At 40.5% G+C, this 18,938-nt stretch overlaps 1 protein-coding gene across 1 annotated transcript in view; it reads left to right on the forward strand.

Annotated features, from left to right (window-relative positions):
- ctnnd2a (catenin (cadherin-associated protein), delta 2a) overlaps positions 1 to 18,938 on the forward strand; it is a 233,462-nt gene that overhangs the window by 173,237 nt on the left and 41,287 nt on the right. Inside the window, exons 11-12 of the mRNA XM_053611859.1 lie at positions 1,600 to 1,783; positions 14,529 to 14,646. Of these exons, the coding sequence (XP_053467834.1) occupies positions 1,600 to 1,783; positions 14,529 to 14,646 (302 nt within the window). The remainder of the gene's footprint in view (positions 1 to 1,599; positions 1,784 to 14,528; positions 14,647 to 18,938) is intronic.

An 18,938-nucleotide genomic window follows, 5' to 3' on the forward strand; every position in this document is an offset into this window, starting at 1 on the left:
TTCCCTGATCATTTTCTTCTTTTCTTTTCTTTTTTTTTTAAATGATTGTATTTATTTATTTATTTATTTCAGAGCCTGAAAGAAAAAGTCGCAGTAATTAGTGAGTTTGGAAGGTCGCTACGTAGCTGGTGTCCAAATAAGCTGCGAGTTTTCTCACTGAGCGGTGAGGCCTATGCACAGGATCACAAACAAGCTACAAAACACCAAAGATAACAAATAAAATCTCTACTAAACCTCCATCAATTGCACCTGGTTTTTTATTTTTTTATTCATTTTTTTTTTTTTTTTTTAGAAAACAATGCAGTCTTCCACTGAATTTTCTTAGTTTTTTTTTACCTCTTAAACTCCTAAGCTTTTGATTCCTCGTCCCTTTAATTAAGACTCTACAGCGTGCGTTTTTCAGTGTCGTTACTGGATAATTAGCAAATACAGTTCGGGCTTTATTTGTTCATTTACTTATTTGCTTAAAAAATCATCAAAACTTGTTCTTAAGATGTCCGTCTGTCGAATTAACATGAACATTATTACAGTTCGAATCTGGCCACTAAACACTGAATGGGACAGAAGCTTATTTCCAATAACTTTACCTCTGCGTGTCTGTTTCAGGTGTCTCTTCAGAAATAAAGTGCTGAAATATAATCTGCTCATATAAGAGGAATAAAGTGCTCTGCGTCATGCTGTATTAGTAAAATAATCAACTACTGGGTGCTAAGGGTAACTCCGCTTCAGAGAGAGACAGAGAGAGAGACTGAGATAGAGAGAGAGACAGAGCTAAAGAGAGACACAGAGAGAGACAGAGAGAGAGACAGAGAGAGACACACACAGAGAAAGAGAGACAGAGAGAGAGAGAGAGAGAGAGAGAGAAAGAGACCGAGAGAGAGAGAAAGAGAGACAGAGAGAGACACACAGAGAGAGACACACAGAGAGAGAGAGACACACAGAGAGAGACAGAGAAAGAGACAGAGAGAGAGAGAGAGAGAGAGAAAGAGACCGAGAGAGAGAGAAAGGGAGACAGAGAGAGACACAGAGAGAGAGACACAGAGAGAGAGACACAGAGAGAGAGAGACACACAGAGAGAGACAGAGAAAGAGACAGAGAGAGAGACACTGAGAGAAAGAGAGACAGAGAGAGACACAGAGAGAGACAGAGAGAAAGAGAGAGAGACAGAGAGAGAGACACAGAGAGAGAGAGACAGAGAGAGAGAGAGACACAGAAAGACAGAGAGAAAGAGAGAACAAAGTGGGCGTGTCACCTTTTTCCACCCAATGTTTTTTTTTTAATCTTTCAAAAAAACCAGTCTCCATTTTTGAGAATCTGTGGATGATTGGTTATGTCTTGGATTATAACCTACATTTATCATAAGAGGTCATTTTATTTATTTAATTTTGGGGGGGAAACTGAAACTCTAAACTGTCATGTTCAATATATATTTTTTAAAAACCCCAGCATACCTTGCCTTCTCTAACAGTTGCATCAGCCCAAGCGTTTTGTGCTGATGGTAACAGCTACTGTTGTTCTGATTGCACCATCTTCCTAAACTTCCTGCTAGTTCCCGGAGTTCATCCGTGTACTGAGTCCGCATATGTGTCTCTGTCCCAGGTGTGTTATGGAACCTTTCGTCATGCGACGCCCTGAAGATGCCCATCATCCAGGATGCTCTGGCTGTCCTGACCAACACCGTGATCATCCCCCTGTCCGCCTGGGACGTCTCGCCGCATCAGGAGGACCGCAAGCTGCAGATGCACACATCACTCGTCCTGCGCAACGCCACCGGCTGCCTGAGGTCAGTGAGGTTACGTCTTATTAGTTATTAGTATTTAGTTCTCCACATATCTCTAACTGTATCTCTGTTTGGATTCAAACCCAAAGTGGGCACGGCCTTTTTTACCACTACACTGAAAAATACTTCGTAATGCATCATAATTATAAAATGTAGCTTTAATTATAAAAACATTTGGTGAATATTATTCAAATTAGTCTGAATACGCACCGATAATACTACTACTACTACTAATAATAATTCTTTCAGCTTCACATGATGTGACATTAATGCAGTAACACTCGTGCTAACAAACGATATATTGTGGCTTTTGTTTTCTTTTTTTTACATAAATGTTGAAATGCATTATTATCGAGAAATAGTTATTGAGAAAAGAAAAGTTGGCATGATGCTAGCTAGCTGAGCTTTTACAAATTGTAGCAGCTATGATTACTAGCCACGGTTACCATGACGACAGGTCTGTCGCCATGTCCCAAACCGCATATATACATAACATAGTAACTACGGGCATTTGTAATGGTGGAAAAAATCCAGCTTTTTTTTTGTTTGTGTGTTCGTTTGTTTGTTTTTTCATTAATATTTTGGAGAACAACGCGAGCGTGATGCATTTTGTCGGATTTGTGTATCTCTGTGTTTTGTTTTTATCGTTCGGCGTTTCTTGACGTCAGACGTTTTTGGGCTCGTTGATGAAAATTAGCATTAATTAATATATAAATATGTAAATGTGGGCAGAAATGTATTCATTTGAGAACTCTGTGTGTGCATTAACGTGTATCAGTAGCTAATAGTAGCTTTATTTTCTTTTCTTTTTTTCCAAGATAAACAGCTTAAAAGTTTTTTTTCACCAAGCGTACCTCCAGTAGCAGCTTGATTTTTAAGTTCATCCGCAGAGCACTGGAATTTTTTCTCTTATCCCGATATGAGGAACTTTTTCCTGCATGCGAGATTTTGACTTCAAACCGTCTCTGAAGCCTGACAGCGTGTTTATCGGTGTGACTGCATGCTTTTATGTGTGTGAGTCAGCTTTTAGACACGACGTAACAGCATTTTCACTCAGTGTAGTCACCGGAGGACAGGCATCACTCTTGCTTCTTCTTCTTCTTCTTCTTCTTCTTCTTTTAGCAGTCTTGATAGGGTTGCTTTCGAGACTATGGTTCCATGTAGGAACCGGTATCAACAAGCTGCACCGTTAATGCTTGAGTTTCACTTTGAAATGCAGATTTTTACCAAACAGATAAGAACAAATGAAGAAAAAAAGGATTTCTCAAGGTTCCTGTGTTGTGGTTACTGATCCTAGCTCTATATTTCGGGTTCTCTTTGGAACCACTTTCTAAAAAGGAAACTTTCTGTTGTGACCGTTAAGATTTCCCTCAAAGGGACGAAGCAAACAACAATTGAAGGTATGAAGTTTGCATTTTTTTTCACATTCACTTCTAAGACTGAAAGCTGTGTCTGTAAAAAAATAAGTAAATAAAATAACCTAACAGGCGCACGATGGCGTAGTGGTTAGCACGTTCGCCTCCAGGGTCGAGGGTTCGATTCCCACCGTGGCCCTGTGTGTGTGGAGTTTGCATGTTCTCCCCATGCTGCGGGGGTTTCCTCCAGGTACTCCGGTTTCCTCCACCAGTCCAAACACATGCATGGTAGGCTGACTGGCGTGTACAAAGTGTCCGTAGTGTATAAATGTGTGAGTGTGTATGTGAGTGTGCCCTGCGATGGATTGGCACCCTGTCCAGGGTGTACCCCGCCTTGTGCCCCATGCTCCCTGGGATAGACTCCAGGTTTCCCCTCGACCCTGAAAAGGATAAGCGGTATAGAAGATGGATGGATGGATGGATGGAAAATAACCTGACAGAAATAGTTCATCTAGCACCGAAAAAAATTCTTGGTTGCAACCAATAACCGCTCAAAGAACTCTTGGAAAAAGTCGATTTCTTTAGAAGAGTATAGACACGGATGCGCTCAAAGCCTAGATTAAATGTTTTTTTCACTGGAGGAACCCAGAAGTAATCAATCAGTATCGAAATTAAGACGTTCTGAGAACGTTAGATCGTGACCCGTAACGTCCCAGATTGTAACGTTAAAAATAATCGCCTGTAATATTGATTTGCTTTCCAACATTGTCAGAGTGTTGATCAAAGAACATTACTAAAACTTTCCTGCGGTATAGATAAAACCTTCAGTCTGACTCTTCTTAGGAGCAAAATGGTCCGGAACTGGAAACTCCTGTTAAACTGCAATTGTTAATCGAAAAAAAAAAAAAAGTTATACAAAATTAATCAGCTCCACCTGACCAGGTAATATTTACAGTCTTTACCCCCATTACCCCCCCCCCCCCAACACCATGGAGAACATGTGCTACAAATGTATGATTTATACAGTATAACAACACCTAATGATCACGCATAATTTCTGCCGTGTGATGATTTATGTACGGGCTCCGTGGTTGCGAGTCGGGTAAAAAATAACACGGACGAAGCCGTAATTCTCCGGGGCTCAATATTACTCTCGGTGAGGCCTTCATTCCACCTTGTCTCCATAGCAACTCTACTAAACGAACGTCTACGGAGCTTATCGCGCCCCTTTGTTTGGCTTCAGAAATTCTGCTGAGATTCACCAAAGGAATGAGAGTTCATTTTTAGATGTGGGATTTTACAAATATGTCTTCAATTTGCCGGTGAAAATGAGACTTTACTTCACCCTTTCTTCTGGCTCATTGCGTGAGAAGAGCAATCTTGTCGATAGAGACATTTCCATACACACGCACACACACACATATGCAGACTTTCAGGAGTTTATTTTCTCTAAACACAAAGCCATGCTGTAAATTGCCCTCTGGAGTGAGATGACGCATCGCCTTGTCTCCAAACACGAGCTCCTTCAAAGGTGCGCTACGTGCAGGTAATTACTGCCGTTTTTGTGTAGCTGAGAAACAATCCTGTGGCTGAAATTCAATTCTTATTCTTCAAAGAAAAATTTGTTGTGTAATTTCTTGCCAGTAACTTGAATAATATATAATGTGTAGGCAGGAAGTCATTCAGGTCATGTACGGATTCAGCGTTTGCGTATAATGCTGCCTGCTAAGACCGCTCTATCTGTAGCTGTGTCTATTTAGTGCGCCGAATAGCCATATCGGTGTCTGGGTTCAAACACAGAGTGGGCGTGGTTTGAACTTGAACTTCTATTCACTTATTTTGAACACACTGGGAGAATAAAAGATTTGCCAGAAATGTGTTTGATTATTTGTACCTGCCTGCGATATTTATCTGGCTTAATTTCCCAAAATATAGGCTAAACAAGCTACTTGGCTAATTATTTAAACCAACGTGACCCTGACCAGGCAGTTACTAAGGATGAATGATCGAGCGCTATTAATACATCACGCAACGGCGTACGTTTATGGTCTTTGTTTGTTCAGGCTGCATTAATATGTGCTGTAGAGCATCTCAGCATCTCATTGGTTAGGGTTAGGGCTTATATGAGGAGTTAGACCAGATCAAGCTCCACCCCCTGGTCTTTTAGTTCTGCAGCACAGCAAGGACGATCCCTGCTTATAGTGACCTAATGTTCACATCACCACGTGGTACTGCACTTTGACTAGGTTTTTGTGAAATCTCCGCAACGCTTATGTCCTAATTTGCAGCCTATGAGATGTCTTTCCCGAAACGTCTCAATTCCACCACTGAAGATTTGTCACAGTGTCTCTCACTCAGCCGGAGAGCGCACAGGCAAGCCCCTGGAAAAGCAATGAAGCAGCGCTTTTCAGAATTGAGCGCCATCCCGGTGGGAATTTGATGCTCTTCCTTTACTAAATCACTTCCACCAGCAGAAATCAAATGTCTTAAAAATGGTCCAGGTCTCCTTGGAGGAAAGGTATGTCTAATAAAACCACATTTTCACAGGCATAAAACAGAATCCTACCGAGAAAAAAAAGTCATCCCAGCATCCTCCATGCTCAAGGAGAAGGTCTCAGAAGCTGTGGGGGAAAGGAAAAAATACCCTCAATTTACTCTTGTCAAATATCTCAGAAAGCACTTCAGGTGATAAGAAAGCACGTAGGAACATAGAGGAACATGTCGGTATCTATCGGCACCCATCTCAGAGATCTGTGTAAGGTTTAGACTTTACCCTGTGGTTAGTTGAATTATTTTTTTTTTTCAGGAGAGGTGGCATGTCACCTGATAGGAGCACAGAGTACACACCCGAGCGCCAGTAAGTATAGGGAGGTACGCTTCGGGAAGCCGAATGCTTTGATGAATGGCTCCGTCAGTGGTAGCTGAGATGAGCTTTGTGAAGATGTACAGAGTTTGTCACTTAGCTGAAGGAGAAAGGTCCATCTGTACTACCATGTATTTTTCTGGGAAAAATCCATTATGGCTGAATATTACGAAACGCTGGTCTTTTTAGCATTGTTCCTTGAGGGGATATTTATTTCGAATGGAATTGTAGGTTCATAACAGCTCGATTGATTTCCATCTCAGTCAGAGAATACACAGTGGTGCAACAGCCACTCGATATACAGTACATACCGCCCAAAAAGTCTAACAAGGATGCCTGGTATTCAGTGAAAGCTCTAGTGATGATAGATCACTGGAGATCGTTGCGCGAGGACCGCTGTGTTTATGTGTCACAATTAGCAAACCAAGCAGAGCCCACAAACCATGACGCTACATTTCTCAACAACAAAAAATCTCGGTGCAACAGGCACACTGGCCAAATCATAAACTTCATAAAAGGGAAAGTCTGATCCCTCAACTATTTTGAGGGTCAGACCTGATAAAAACTACAAAATAACAAAACTGCTAGCTTGGATTGGACTGGGTTTGCTTGGTCTAGACTAGAGTACATTAGCCTAGATTAGCTTGTACTGGACTAGACTCAACTCTATTAGCTTGGATTGGATTGGGTTTGCTTGTAATGGCATAGACTAGACTATATTAACTTGTACTGGACTAAACTAGATTGCATTATCTTGGATTGGACTGGGTTTGCTTGGTCTAGTCTAGAGTAAATTAGCCTAGATTAGGTTGGACTGGACTCGACTGGATTGGACTGGGCTGAACTTGACTGGATGGGATTGGAATTGACTGGATTGGACTGTATTTGCGTGCACTGTACTAGATTACGCTTGCTTGGACGGGAATAATTTAGATTAAACTAGATTTCCATAGACGGAACTAGACTAGACCAGAAAAGGAATTTTAAAAGGAATTTGCTGGCTGTTGATTGCATGCTGTTCTGGCTGTAAGGCCTTCCACTGCATGTGCGTCTGAGTAAATGGTAATGCCTCAGAAACTGAAAGTGACATTGATGTGGAATTAAATTCAAATACAAATGAAGCGAAGGAAAATAGTCTTAGGAGAGCAGCTCTTCACGTAGAACAGGTAATTTGCCTTCAGTAAGAGCAGGTGCTGGGAGAACAGCTGCCGCGCTCTCCTGATAATCAGGGTTCCCCAGCAGTCCAAATAAGCATGTTTACCTCTCTGAACCCCCCGAGTCGAGCTAGCGAGAGATCTCGCTTATCAGCATTCCAAGCATGCCGACTGACACGGAGCCGAATGTTTGGCAGGCAGGTATCTCACTGGTGTCCTTTTTCACAGTCAAATGGCTGCTTGTGATGGATCTTCCTCTAAAACCACTCGCTTATAAAACTGGCCATCTGCTAAGATGTCAGTCTGCGTTTTTTTACAGTTAACTGAAAACCGTTGGCCCGGGATTTATGTGTTAACTGTTGGGACAGAGAAGAAAACCAGTGAAGTGTGCACATAATAAATCTCTTAGCCCAAAACCCTTATTTGTTTACAACTGCAGACCTAAATGAGTCCCTGGTGACTATTTAAAAAAAAACCTTGTAAATAACAAAGAAAAAAAAAGGTTTCCTTGTTTAAAAGAAAAGGATACGGATTTCAAGGTGTGTTTAAACTGTGTTCGATAAGTAATTAGCGAACAAAGGATGTTAATTGATTAGATGGAGTTTATTGAAAGTGACGGAAAATAAATAGCACGAATAAGCAGTAAAAGCTAAGTGCCTCATTAACCGTCGAAAATTAGCCAACACCTTTCTAGAGCCTCTGATCCGGCATGTCGGACTCGTCACGGTGACTTTTTGGCTCCGGTTCTGATCAGCATTAACACCGTTGCGTGATATCTGCCCCTGTAAGCATGCGTACACACCCGGACGCTAGGAGATTATCAGCTCTTTTCCTGTATTAGCTTGCATATTTTTGCTCTCGACAAGCCTGAAGTGCTTTATGAAAGGTGTCAAGTGCGACTCGCTCGGTGTTCTGCTTTGTCAGCGCAAAGCTGGCTGGCCCACGCTCTCCCCCTGCACATTTATTCAATCATTTTATCGTTTCGGAATATTGGCAGAGGGCGCTCAGTTATTGGGTAGACCCTGTCAAAAGAGTGGTATTCCATCATAATGATGGTTGGGTATATAGCACCTGCTGCGGTTTAATTGCCGAGTCGTGATAGGCAGGTAGCTGTGAGAAATAATGCGACGTCGCACAATGAACCATTGCTCTTTTTTCCATCCATCCATCTTCTATATCGCTTATCTGAACCTGGAGCCTATCCCAGGAAGCATGGGGCACAAGGCGGGGTACACCCTTGGTGGCACCCTGACAGGGTGCCAATCCAGCACAGGGCACAATCACATACACATTCACACACCCATTCATACACTACAGACACTTTGGACATGCCAATCAGCCTACCATGCATGTCGTTGGACTAGGGGAGGAAACCTGAGTACCTGGAGGAAACCCCCGCAGCATGGGGAGAACATGCAAACTCCACACACACAGGGCCGCGGCGTGAATCGAACCCCCGACCCTGGCGGTGTGAGGCGAACGTGCTAAACCACTAAACCACTCTATCACACCTGATACACCTGAGCTCTATAGTTTTCTCTTTCACTCATATCTATACTACTTTAATTGATGCTTGTGAAGTTCCAGCTTAAGGAACATCCAGGCTCTGTTTCCGAACAGCTCCAACCCCAATTCGTCTTCTCTTTCCCTCGACTGAGATATTCCGCGTGCGCCTTTGAATGGAAGGTTCACTCGTTTAATGGCTGGAAATATTTCATTTGCTTTGCGTCTGCATTTCACAGAACAGGCTATCACACTAATCCCTGGTTAATGCTTCTCCAGAAGTACCTCTAAGAAGAGTATGAAATGAACCTCGGAAAGCCTGGATATTTATATTTACTATAATCTCAGCCACTAGGTGGTGGAGGAAAGATGTTTTCAGGTCGTCCGTCGGTCCTTCTGGGCGTCTGTCCGAGCTGCTCGTTAGCGCGATTTAGATCTCAAGAACGAGAGCTTGAATGCTTATAGGATTGATATGGAATGATCGGTGTAAGCCGCAGATGATCTGATTTTAGATTTTGGAATTGATCCGAACAGGGTCAAGGTCAAAGCAAGGTCAAATGTCTGAGATTTGTTTTTCTTCAACAGCTTCCTTACTGTTCGGAGTGTATTTTAACGATCTTTAGGTTGAACACGTTAGTAACAAGAAGGACTAGACTTGTTGGCGGAGAAGGCGTCACCGGTACTGGGGTCGGCGTCGAGTTGTGTGTGTGTGTGTGTGTGTGTGTTTAAGGCTAATGATGCATCATTTACATTCTTTGCAGTAGTAAGAGTGCTGGAGGGTGTTTCTATTTTTTTTCTATTTATTTTATAAAATAAAATTATGAAAATTATGGTCTGGTTATGAACATCTGGATAAAGTCTAATATACTGATTCACTGTTTTGTCAAGAAAATGATACATATACCATATATGTTTGTGTGGTTTATTTAATTATTTGTTTGTTTGTTTGTTTGTTTGTTTGTTTTTCTGCAGCTATTGTATGTCTTTTGGATGTTTTAATTTGTGAAAATACATCATGGCATGAGTCGTTGAGCTACAAAAGTCATTTCAAACCCTCCATATTATTATTTACGAATATAATTTTTTTTTTCAATGATCTATTATTGAATAAATGTATAGTAGTTTACAGTATAATAGACATGCTAATTGAATTCATTTGATCTATTAAGTGGGATTTTCAGATATAGCGTATTTTATTTTATTTATTTTTTAAAAAAAGGCTAAATATTGTGTTGTATGATAGTATTTGTGTGCAAAGTGACACACTAAAATCAGCTCTTGATGTTGCTGTCGGATTTTATCCCCAAAACACACGGTACATTTCAGACCTGGTTTGTGTCCAAAGCAGCCGAGTTTACGGTTCCCTCGTACCTTGGCTCTTGGCTTGTCTCGCTCTCAGACTTTATGAACGGTAAGTGCTCGGCGTTTGTGTTTCCCCGATGCCTTCAGGAGCACTGTTATTGTGTTAGTGTGTTATTACATGGAGGGAAGCCAGGTGTGACATGCACAAAGCTCTCTGCAGCACCTGATGCACATTAGCATAACCTCTGATTAGCTGTTTTCCCATGTGGCAGAGCTTTGGTATGCGATTTCTCACAGTTTGAGCTCGGAGTGAGGAGGACTCGCCCTCTGCCAGCTGCAGAGTCAGTGTTTTTGGATGTATGTCAGAACGCTTCGCTGACCGTCACAGAGACTGACAGATAGTCACGTGTGAAGGGGCTTTGATTGTCCTATTAGTATGTCCTGTAAAAGAACTCTCTCTCTCTCTCTCCCTCTCTCTCTCTCATAAGTCATAAGCCAAAGTCAAAAGTTTGTTTTATTCACATGACAAATATTAACATTTGTATTGCTGCAGCTTGGATACAGACTTTCGGAACAAATTATAAAATAACTACAGAAAATAATAAATAGAAGCAAATGTACGTACATTCAACAATACAGTGGAAAATAAATTCTCTCTCTCTGTCTCTCTTTCTTTCTCTTTTTGTCTGTCTGTCCCATCCTTCAGTCTCTTTCCACCCCCCCTCTCTCTGTCTCTCTTTCTTTCTCTTTTTGTCTTTCTGTCCTATCCTTCAGTCTCTTTCCACCCCCCCCATCTCTCTTTCTTTCTCTTTTTGTCTTTCTGTCCTATCATTCAGTCTCTTTTCACTCCTCTCTCTCTCTATCTCTCTCAACCTCCAATCTGTAGTTTTCTCACTTACTTATTTATTTTTTATCATACATGATCAAAAAGAACCCTGTTACTCATTAATTATTGCGTGTACACACACACACACACACACACGCACACACACACACACACACACACACACGCACACACACACACACACACACACACACACATACATTAACCAGAGGCACCAACAATCTCTGCAATAGCTTTATTTTTCTTCGTAATGTCCCTATACACATTTAAGGAGAAGTTGTAACTAACAATATAAGGAATTTAAGAAACGTCGGACCACGTGGACTATAAGATCCAAGGAACGATTTGTGCCAGATGTTTGGATTCGTTGCTGTCCTGTCTCACACCTAAATTGTATAGAACTGAGAAAATTTCAGAGCCTCCAGTCAAAGCGAGAGGAACGCAAATTGATCTTCGCCTTCAATCAGAGGCTCGTTACACATTACCCAGAGTGCGATATATTATATACCAGAAACGAGTATCAATAAGCGCTCGGTTCCTGAGCAGCTCCTCAGAACCTGGGGATGGAGACCAAACCACAGCGCTAAGATGATGAGCATCAATAACGCTGCGGATGAAGCTTTAGAACTCAGTGCAATGCAGCTTTTAATACAAACAACATGAACGTCTTAAACGTCTTTTTCCTCTGATCAATAGGTGGGACATGTTTATGACTTTTATAACAATTGCATGTAAACCACAGTGCTGCTGAATCCTGGATTCTGATTGGTCAGAAGGCGTTGATTAATTTTCCACAGCAGTAGCTCTGACAGTAGCGCAGGTTTATATTATTATGTTATCGTTTCTATAGTAACAGCTCATTCACTGAGACTTGTACAGGAATTAAAAATATAAAAATTGAATAGGTTTTCTATAAGGAGATGTTTATTAATAAATGCAACATTTATGGAAGGAGTCTCCAGTGTCAGGGCTTTGTAACATTTTGGAGATAAAGCTAACTTTTCTGACATCTTCAGGACAATATGACAAGCTGTGTTTTATTTTGTCTTATAAACTTCAAGACTATGAAAAAAAGATCATATGGATCAAATGCGGCTGTAAATGGATAAAAAGTATTATGTGTCATTCATTAATAAATATAAATTGTAATAGTTGTCACATTCCTAACATTTAAGAGGAATTAAACACTTTGGGACATGCTGTTTTAGGAAAATAATTATTTTCTGGGTGGTTGGTTTTTTAAAATTTATTTAATTAATTATTTATGTATTTTTACACGATATGTACAAGCAAAGAGCTTCTTGTGCCATGATGCAGCATGTGATCTGTTTAGTTTTCCCTCCAGCCTCCAGAATGTTACAGAGTGAACGTGTTTTTCAAGACGCCTCTCATATATATTTAAAGTTAGTTAGTGAATCAGCGGGCGTCTCGGCCAGCCGTGGTGAATATTTAATAAGTCAATATGGCAAAGCTGGAACATGAATAAATAGTGGAGTTTGTTGTGATTATCAGCGCCAGCTAAATGACACAGCTCTAAAGCCTTTGCCAAGTTAATGTGTTGGAAAGAGAAGCTTCTCTGAGCGCAAATGTCGTCATTTGGTTTCCTTGTCGTTCTACCGATTGCACAAAATGAAATGTAGCAATCGATTTGGACCGGGCTGAGTGAAGAGAATGCAGATTAGACACGAGCGTCTTGTGGCGTCTCTCATTCCGAGCCATGGGAGATGAATATTGGAGGGTTTGGACGAGCTGCTGCTGCAGGAATTCACTGTCTGTGTGTGTGTGTGTGTGTGTGTGAGTGTGTGATTTCTCTCGACCGGGCAGCCGAGAGCTATTAGTCAAGCTCTAATCTTGCGTGCTGCAGTGACATGAAGAACCGTTTTGGAATCTGCAATATGATTTTGATTTGCTGTTATTTTCAGCGGATGGGGGGAAAACGAGGCAGAAATACGCCACTGGTTTATAACGCTGCTTTTGTTCTTTTAGTCAAGACCGTGTGCGGAATAAAACGCTGCGTGTCATGGTGTTGTATGTAAATAATCAATCCAAGGTTGTGTGATGAGGCAGAGCTCCTGATACCACCGCGGAATATTTACCTGTAACAGCACACTCTGATTTCTCTTATACCACTTTAATTTTTAATAAGAAGAAGGAGAAAAAGGAAAAGGAGGTTATGAACTGTTTTACTGACTCAGTATGTGTTGATGCTGCGTTGTTTAATTTTCTTAACCTTTTGTCCGTGGATATTTTTAATATATGTCGTAAGGAAAGTCATCAAAGTCGCCGACCTGCTTTAGGTTCACTTTGACAATTCTGGGAGTTGATTTATAAATGAGTCCATCCCAAAAAAAATTTATCCCAAAATGAGTCAATTGCAAAAAGAGTTGATCCCAAAACGAGTCAATTGCAAAATGAGTCGATCCAAAAATAACACAACTGCAAAAAGAGTCGTTCCCAAAATGAGTCAATTCCAAAAAAGTTGATTCCAAGATGAGTCAAACCCAAAAAGAGTCCACCCCAAATTACTCAATTGCAAAAAGAGTTGATCCCAAATCGAGTCAATTCCAAAATGAGTCGACCCCAAAATGAGTCAATTGCAAAAAGAGACAATCCCCAAAAGAAAAAAATCCCAAAATGACACAACTGTAAAAAGAGTTGTTCCCAAAATGAGTCGATCCCAAAAAGAGTCCATTCCAACATGACTCATTTGCAAAATGAGTCGATCCCAAAATGAGTCAATCCACAAGAGTCGAACCTAAAATGACACAACTGCAAAAAGAGTCGTTCCCAAAAGGAGTCAATTCCAAAAATAGTTGATACCAAAACGAGTCAATTCCAAAATGAGTCAATGCCCAAAACAGTTGATCCCAAAATGACTCAGTTGCAAAAAGAGACAATTCCAAAATGAGTCCATCCCAAAAAGAGTCGATCCCAAAATGAGTCAATTAAAAAAAAAAAAAGTAAATCCCAAAAACAGTTGAACCCGAAATGAGTCAGTTCCCTCATTCAAGGCACTGAAAAAATTCTAAAGCTCCAGAATCAATTACACACACAAAATGTACTTAGATTATATATATTTTTGAAATGGTTGATCATATTCTCATGCCATGACAAATTTTCTGATAAATTTCTGTAGTACTATTTGTTGAATAAAAATGCCAGAAAGAAACTTTTATTTAATTCAATGTTTTCCAAACAATCAAATGAATGGATGAAAATCAATAGATTCATTGATTTTCACAACAATCATTAGTTGGAGTCCTACCATGAGGTATTTGGGAAAATGTCTAGTCGCTAATGCTAATAAAAAAAAAAACTCACACGTCTAAGGAAATTCTAGATGTTCCTATTGGTTAATATTGGACGACTATTTACCCAGAAACCCACAACAAACAAACTATTTGTTTATTCCCCCCATCCCCTTCTCCCTGAGAAGTAAAGTAAACTACTACAACCACTAATAATAATAATAATAATAATAAGAAGAAGAAGAAGAAGAATAGAGCAGGAAAAATAAATAACTAAATGCTACAAATATAGAAATAGAAATAAAAACTATTGTTTAATTAATTAATTGATTGATTAATTAATTAATTACTACTTAATGAATATTCTTATTTGAAATTGTTATTAAATAAACTAATAAACAACAGAATAATTAACATCTACTACTAATAATAATATTAATATTAGTGCTGATAATAATGAATATATATCTGTCTTTCAGGAACGTGAGCTCGGCCGGGGAGGAGGCGAGGAGGAGGATGAGGGAGTGTGAAGGTCTGACAGACGCTCTGCTTTTCGTCATCCAGACTGCACTGGGGAGCAGCGAGATTGATAGCAAGGTTTGTGTCTGTCTTCTTTTTCCCCCACACTATTCACTAGCGTGAATATTTTGTGCTTGGATGCTTTCTCAAGGTTGCCCGGCTTCTGTCTCCTAAACGGTGTTCTTTAATCATGATTTAACGGCGCTCCTCTTCAGGGTGGTGACGCCGGCACAGGAAACGCGTTTATAGTAATGAGAATTGAGCACCGAGCCGTGCTGATGCCACACGCCGGACTCAGCGTTCTGCCTCTGGTCATTTCCAAACTCCGGCTCATTACAGCTTCCTCAGCACCTCCTCCTCCTCCTCCTCCTCCTCCTCCTCCTCCTCTACTGTCTCATTCATCTTTTCCACCATCGCCAACTTTCTGCTCGAGTCTTAGCCAAGAAAAAAGAAAAACTTTCTTGCATCAGAATACAGTCCAGAAGTCTGAGTATGTTTACTTCATCACTAATTCAATTTTATATTAGTTTATATTATATTATATTATATTATATTATATTATATTATATACATGATTACATCATTTGTAAAATAATAGAATCCACAATCAGTTGCGTATCTTTTATTTACTGGTTTACGTGATTTAAAGTCGAACTGCAGCGTCAGTAAATATTTAAAATATACAAATCCAACGCAAATTCAACACTAAAAACACTAAACGCTTTGAGGAGGAGATGGACGTAACAGAAAGTCTTAACAAAGCCTTTATCCAGCTTTCCAACACTGGAGCAAATGTGTTAAAAAAGTGGTTCCGGTTGCTGTACACTCTCCATCACAGCCACCTCCTCCTACCACAGATTCTTCCATCTGAAAAAGTTCTTCTGTCTCTGAAAGGACCGATTCTTGCATCAGAACTGATCAGGCTTTCTTTTAGAAGACTAATCTGGCCTTTCTGTTCTTGAGTGTGACCAGTGCTTTGCATCTTGAGGTCTGTATTTACATTCATGAAGGCGTCTCTTGATTGTAGACTCTGACAACGATAGACCTACATCCTCCAGAGTGTCCTTGACTTGGTTAGATGTTGTGAAAGGTTTTTTTCCCCTGCAACAAGGAAAGAATTCAGTGCATTCCTTCCTTCAAAGAACGTACCAAATTGTTGATTTGGCCACTCCTAAGGTTTCTGCTATTTCTCGGATAGGTCTGCTTTGTCTTTTCAGCCTAATGATGGTCTCCTTCACTTGCATCGACACCTCTTTGGACCGCATATTGAGCATTCCCAGGAACACCTACATATCGAATGCGAATTCAACACTTGGAATCAACTCCAGACCTTTTATCTCATTAACTAGTCGTGAAATAACGAGGAAACGGGCCGCACCCATCCATAAAACTGCTGATCAGTCAGTTGTCCAATTACTTTTGAACCTGTGAAAACGGAAGGGACTCTGGGAGGGGAAATGGCTGTAATTCCTAAACGGTTAATGCAGAATGTTTTGTTAAAGCCCAATAAAACATCATATAAATTGAATATAATATAAAATGTCAGTTTCATGCAACTTCTCAAACTGCTCTGATTTGAGGTTTTGATTCATTTGAAAAATCAAACCAGTTCCTGTTATCACAGCACGTAGTTCTGAATTTAGGTTTGTTGCTTATTATCCAAGAATTCCCGAATCGTTCTTCGTCCTTCGGATGTGTTTTCAGAAGAGAAGAAAATTCAGTGTACGTGGATCAGTCTTCTGATTGTGCAGAACATCATGCTCCTTTTATTGAACCCTGGAGAACATTTCAAGCAGGACGTCTGTGGTGATCAATCAGACTTGCTCTGTACCTCCATGTCAAGCAACTTTTTCAAAAATCCAAAAGCGAAGAAATGCATGAGAGTAATGCAGATAATCAGTTTTAAAATGAAGTCGATTATAAATTCATTGCTGTAATTTCCAGTCTTATTAACTGATCCCGTGTAGTAAAACGGCAGCCATGGAGCAAGGAGATCTGATTTGTTGTTAAATAGGTGTTTTTGCGGACTTTCTCTGACTAGAGCTATTTGTGTGATACAAGTAGAAAAATTCTTCAAAGCCTTCATACGGCATAACACTAGTTTTCTCTTCATCACTGCACTTTAATCCATTATCAACTCTAAATAAAGCAAACGCGAGTCCACCGCTGGCCGTTTGGACCGGCCGCTCTAATCACTCAGCTTTCAATCCAAGCATGCCATTTCACACATTTCTCACAGCTGGTGTCAAGGCCATTTCAGTCACCCTGTAGCGCTCTAAATGCTGAGAACGACAAACCTATTCGTCACCATGCTGTGAGGACAGAACCTGTTGAAACCACAGCACATGAAAACACGTTTCTGCGATAGTTCTAATCACGTGAAAACACCGAGCGGGTTCTGAGAAAGAGATCACCTAGCGCAGTGTTCGTTCATCCGACAGGCGATTTTTTTTTTTTCAATCCAAAGTGACTTAGAAATGAGACAAAATGAATCCACCTGGAATAATTCTGAGCAGCCTTACAGTCACTAGGGCTGGGAGATGAAGTCTGTGAGGAATAAAACACAGTGTGTGGTGGTGTTTTAGGAAAATAATCAATAACAGAGTGGTGTAATGAAGCAGAGTTACTGTTCCCACTCGGAAATTCGTTATTTTCCTATAACAGCACGTCCTGATGTATGTTTTATTCCTCTTACTGTACACCACAGCAATTTGCCAACAGTGACACTTTTTTCATCTGTTAAAGAACGACACATCATAATTTTGATCTTTTTAAATGTTGTGGAACTTCCAGCTATAAACCGTCGTGCCCTCACTAGCTCCTCTTCTTTCTCTCTCTCTTGAAGTTAATAGGGTTAGGGGTTAGGTTTAGGGGTTAGGTTTAGGGGTTAGGTTTAGTGTTAGGTTTAGGGGTTAGGGTTTAGGGGTTAGGTTTAGTGTTAGGTTTAAGGGTAAGGTTTAGGGTTTAGGGGTTAGGTTTAGGGTTAGGTTTAGGGTTATGTTTAGGGGTTAGGTTTAGAGTAAGGTTTAGGGTTTAGGGGTTAGGTTTAGAGGTTATGTTTAGGTTTAAGGGGTTAGTTTTAGGGGTTAGTTTTAGGAGTTAGGTTTAGGGTTATGTTTAGGGGTTAGGGGTTAGTTTTAGGGGTTAGGTTTAGGGTTATGTTTAGGGGTTAGGTTTAGAGTAAGGTTTAGGGTTTAGGGGTTAGGTTTAGGGTTAGGTTTAGAGGTTATATTTAGGTTTAAGGGGTTAGTTTTAAGGGTTAGGTTTAGGGGTTAGGTTTAGGGGTTAGGTTTAGGGTTTAGGGGTTAGGTTTAGGGGTTAGGTTTAGTGGTTAGGTTTGGGGTTAGGTTTAGTGGTTAGGTTTAGGTTTAGGGGTCAGGTTTAGTGGTTAGGTTTAGGGGTCAGGTTTAGGGGTTAGTGGTTAGGTTTAGTGGTTAGGTTTAGGGTTTAGGGGTTAGGTTTAGGGGTTAGGTTTAGGGTTTAGGGGTTAGGTTTAGGGGTTAGGTTTAGTGGTTAGGTTTGGGGTTAGGTTTAGTGGTTAGGTTTAGGTTTAGGGGTCAGGTTTAGTGGTTAGGTTTAGGGGTCAGGTTTAGGGGTTAGTGGTTAGGTTTAGTGGTTAGGTTTAGGGTTTAGGGGTTAGGTTTAGGGGTTAGGTTTAGGTATTAGGTTTATGGGTTAGGTTTAGTGGTTAGGTTTAGGGGTTAGGTTTAGGGTTTAGGGTTAGGTTTAGTGGTTAGGTTTAGGTTTAGGGTTTAGGTTTATGGGTTAGGTTTAGGGGCTAGGTTTAGGGTTTAGGGTTAGGTTTAGTGGTTAGGTTTAGGGGTTAGGTTTAGGGGTTAGGTTTAGGTATTAGGTTTATGGGTTAGGTTTAGGGGCTAGGTTTAGGGTTTAGGGTTAGGTTTAGGGGTTAGGTTTAGGGGTTAGGTTTAGGTTTAGGGGTTAGATTTAGTGGTTAGGTTTAGGTTTAGGGGTTAGGTTTAGTGGTTAGGTTTAGGGGTTAGATTTAGTGGTTAGGTTTAGTGGTTAGGTTTAGGTTTAGTGGTTAGGTTTAGGGGTTAGGTTTAGGGGTTAGGTTTAGGGTTTAGGGTTAGGTTTAGGGGTTAGGTTTAGGGGTTAGGTTTAGTGGTTAGGTTTGGGTTTAGGGTTAGGGTTAGACAACACCCACAAAGTTACAGCTTTACCTCTGATTGTTACAAATTTTACATAAAAATCTCTTTATGGAAAACACCATATAAACGATTCATCTTTTTTTTATTGTGTTTATGTGGAACGTCACTGTGAATGATCTGTTATAACGTATAAGAACGAGAGCCGCCGTTATAGAAAATGCACCTTTCCGAACATTCAGAAAGAAGAATTCAACAGAAGAG

The sequence above is a fragment of the Ictalurus furcatus genome, chromosome 23, assembly GCF_023375685.1.
Source record: "Ictalurus furcatus strain D&B chromosome 23, Billie_1.0, whole genome shotgun sequence".
NCBI classification, from domain to species: domain Eukaryota; kingdom Metazoa; phylum Chordata; class Actinopteri; order Siluriformes; family Ictaluridae; genus Ictalurus; species Ictalurus furcatus.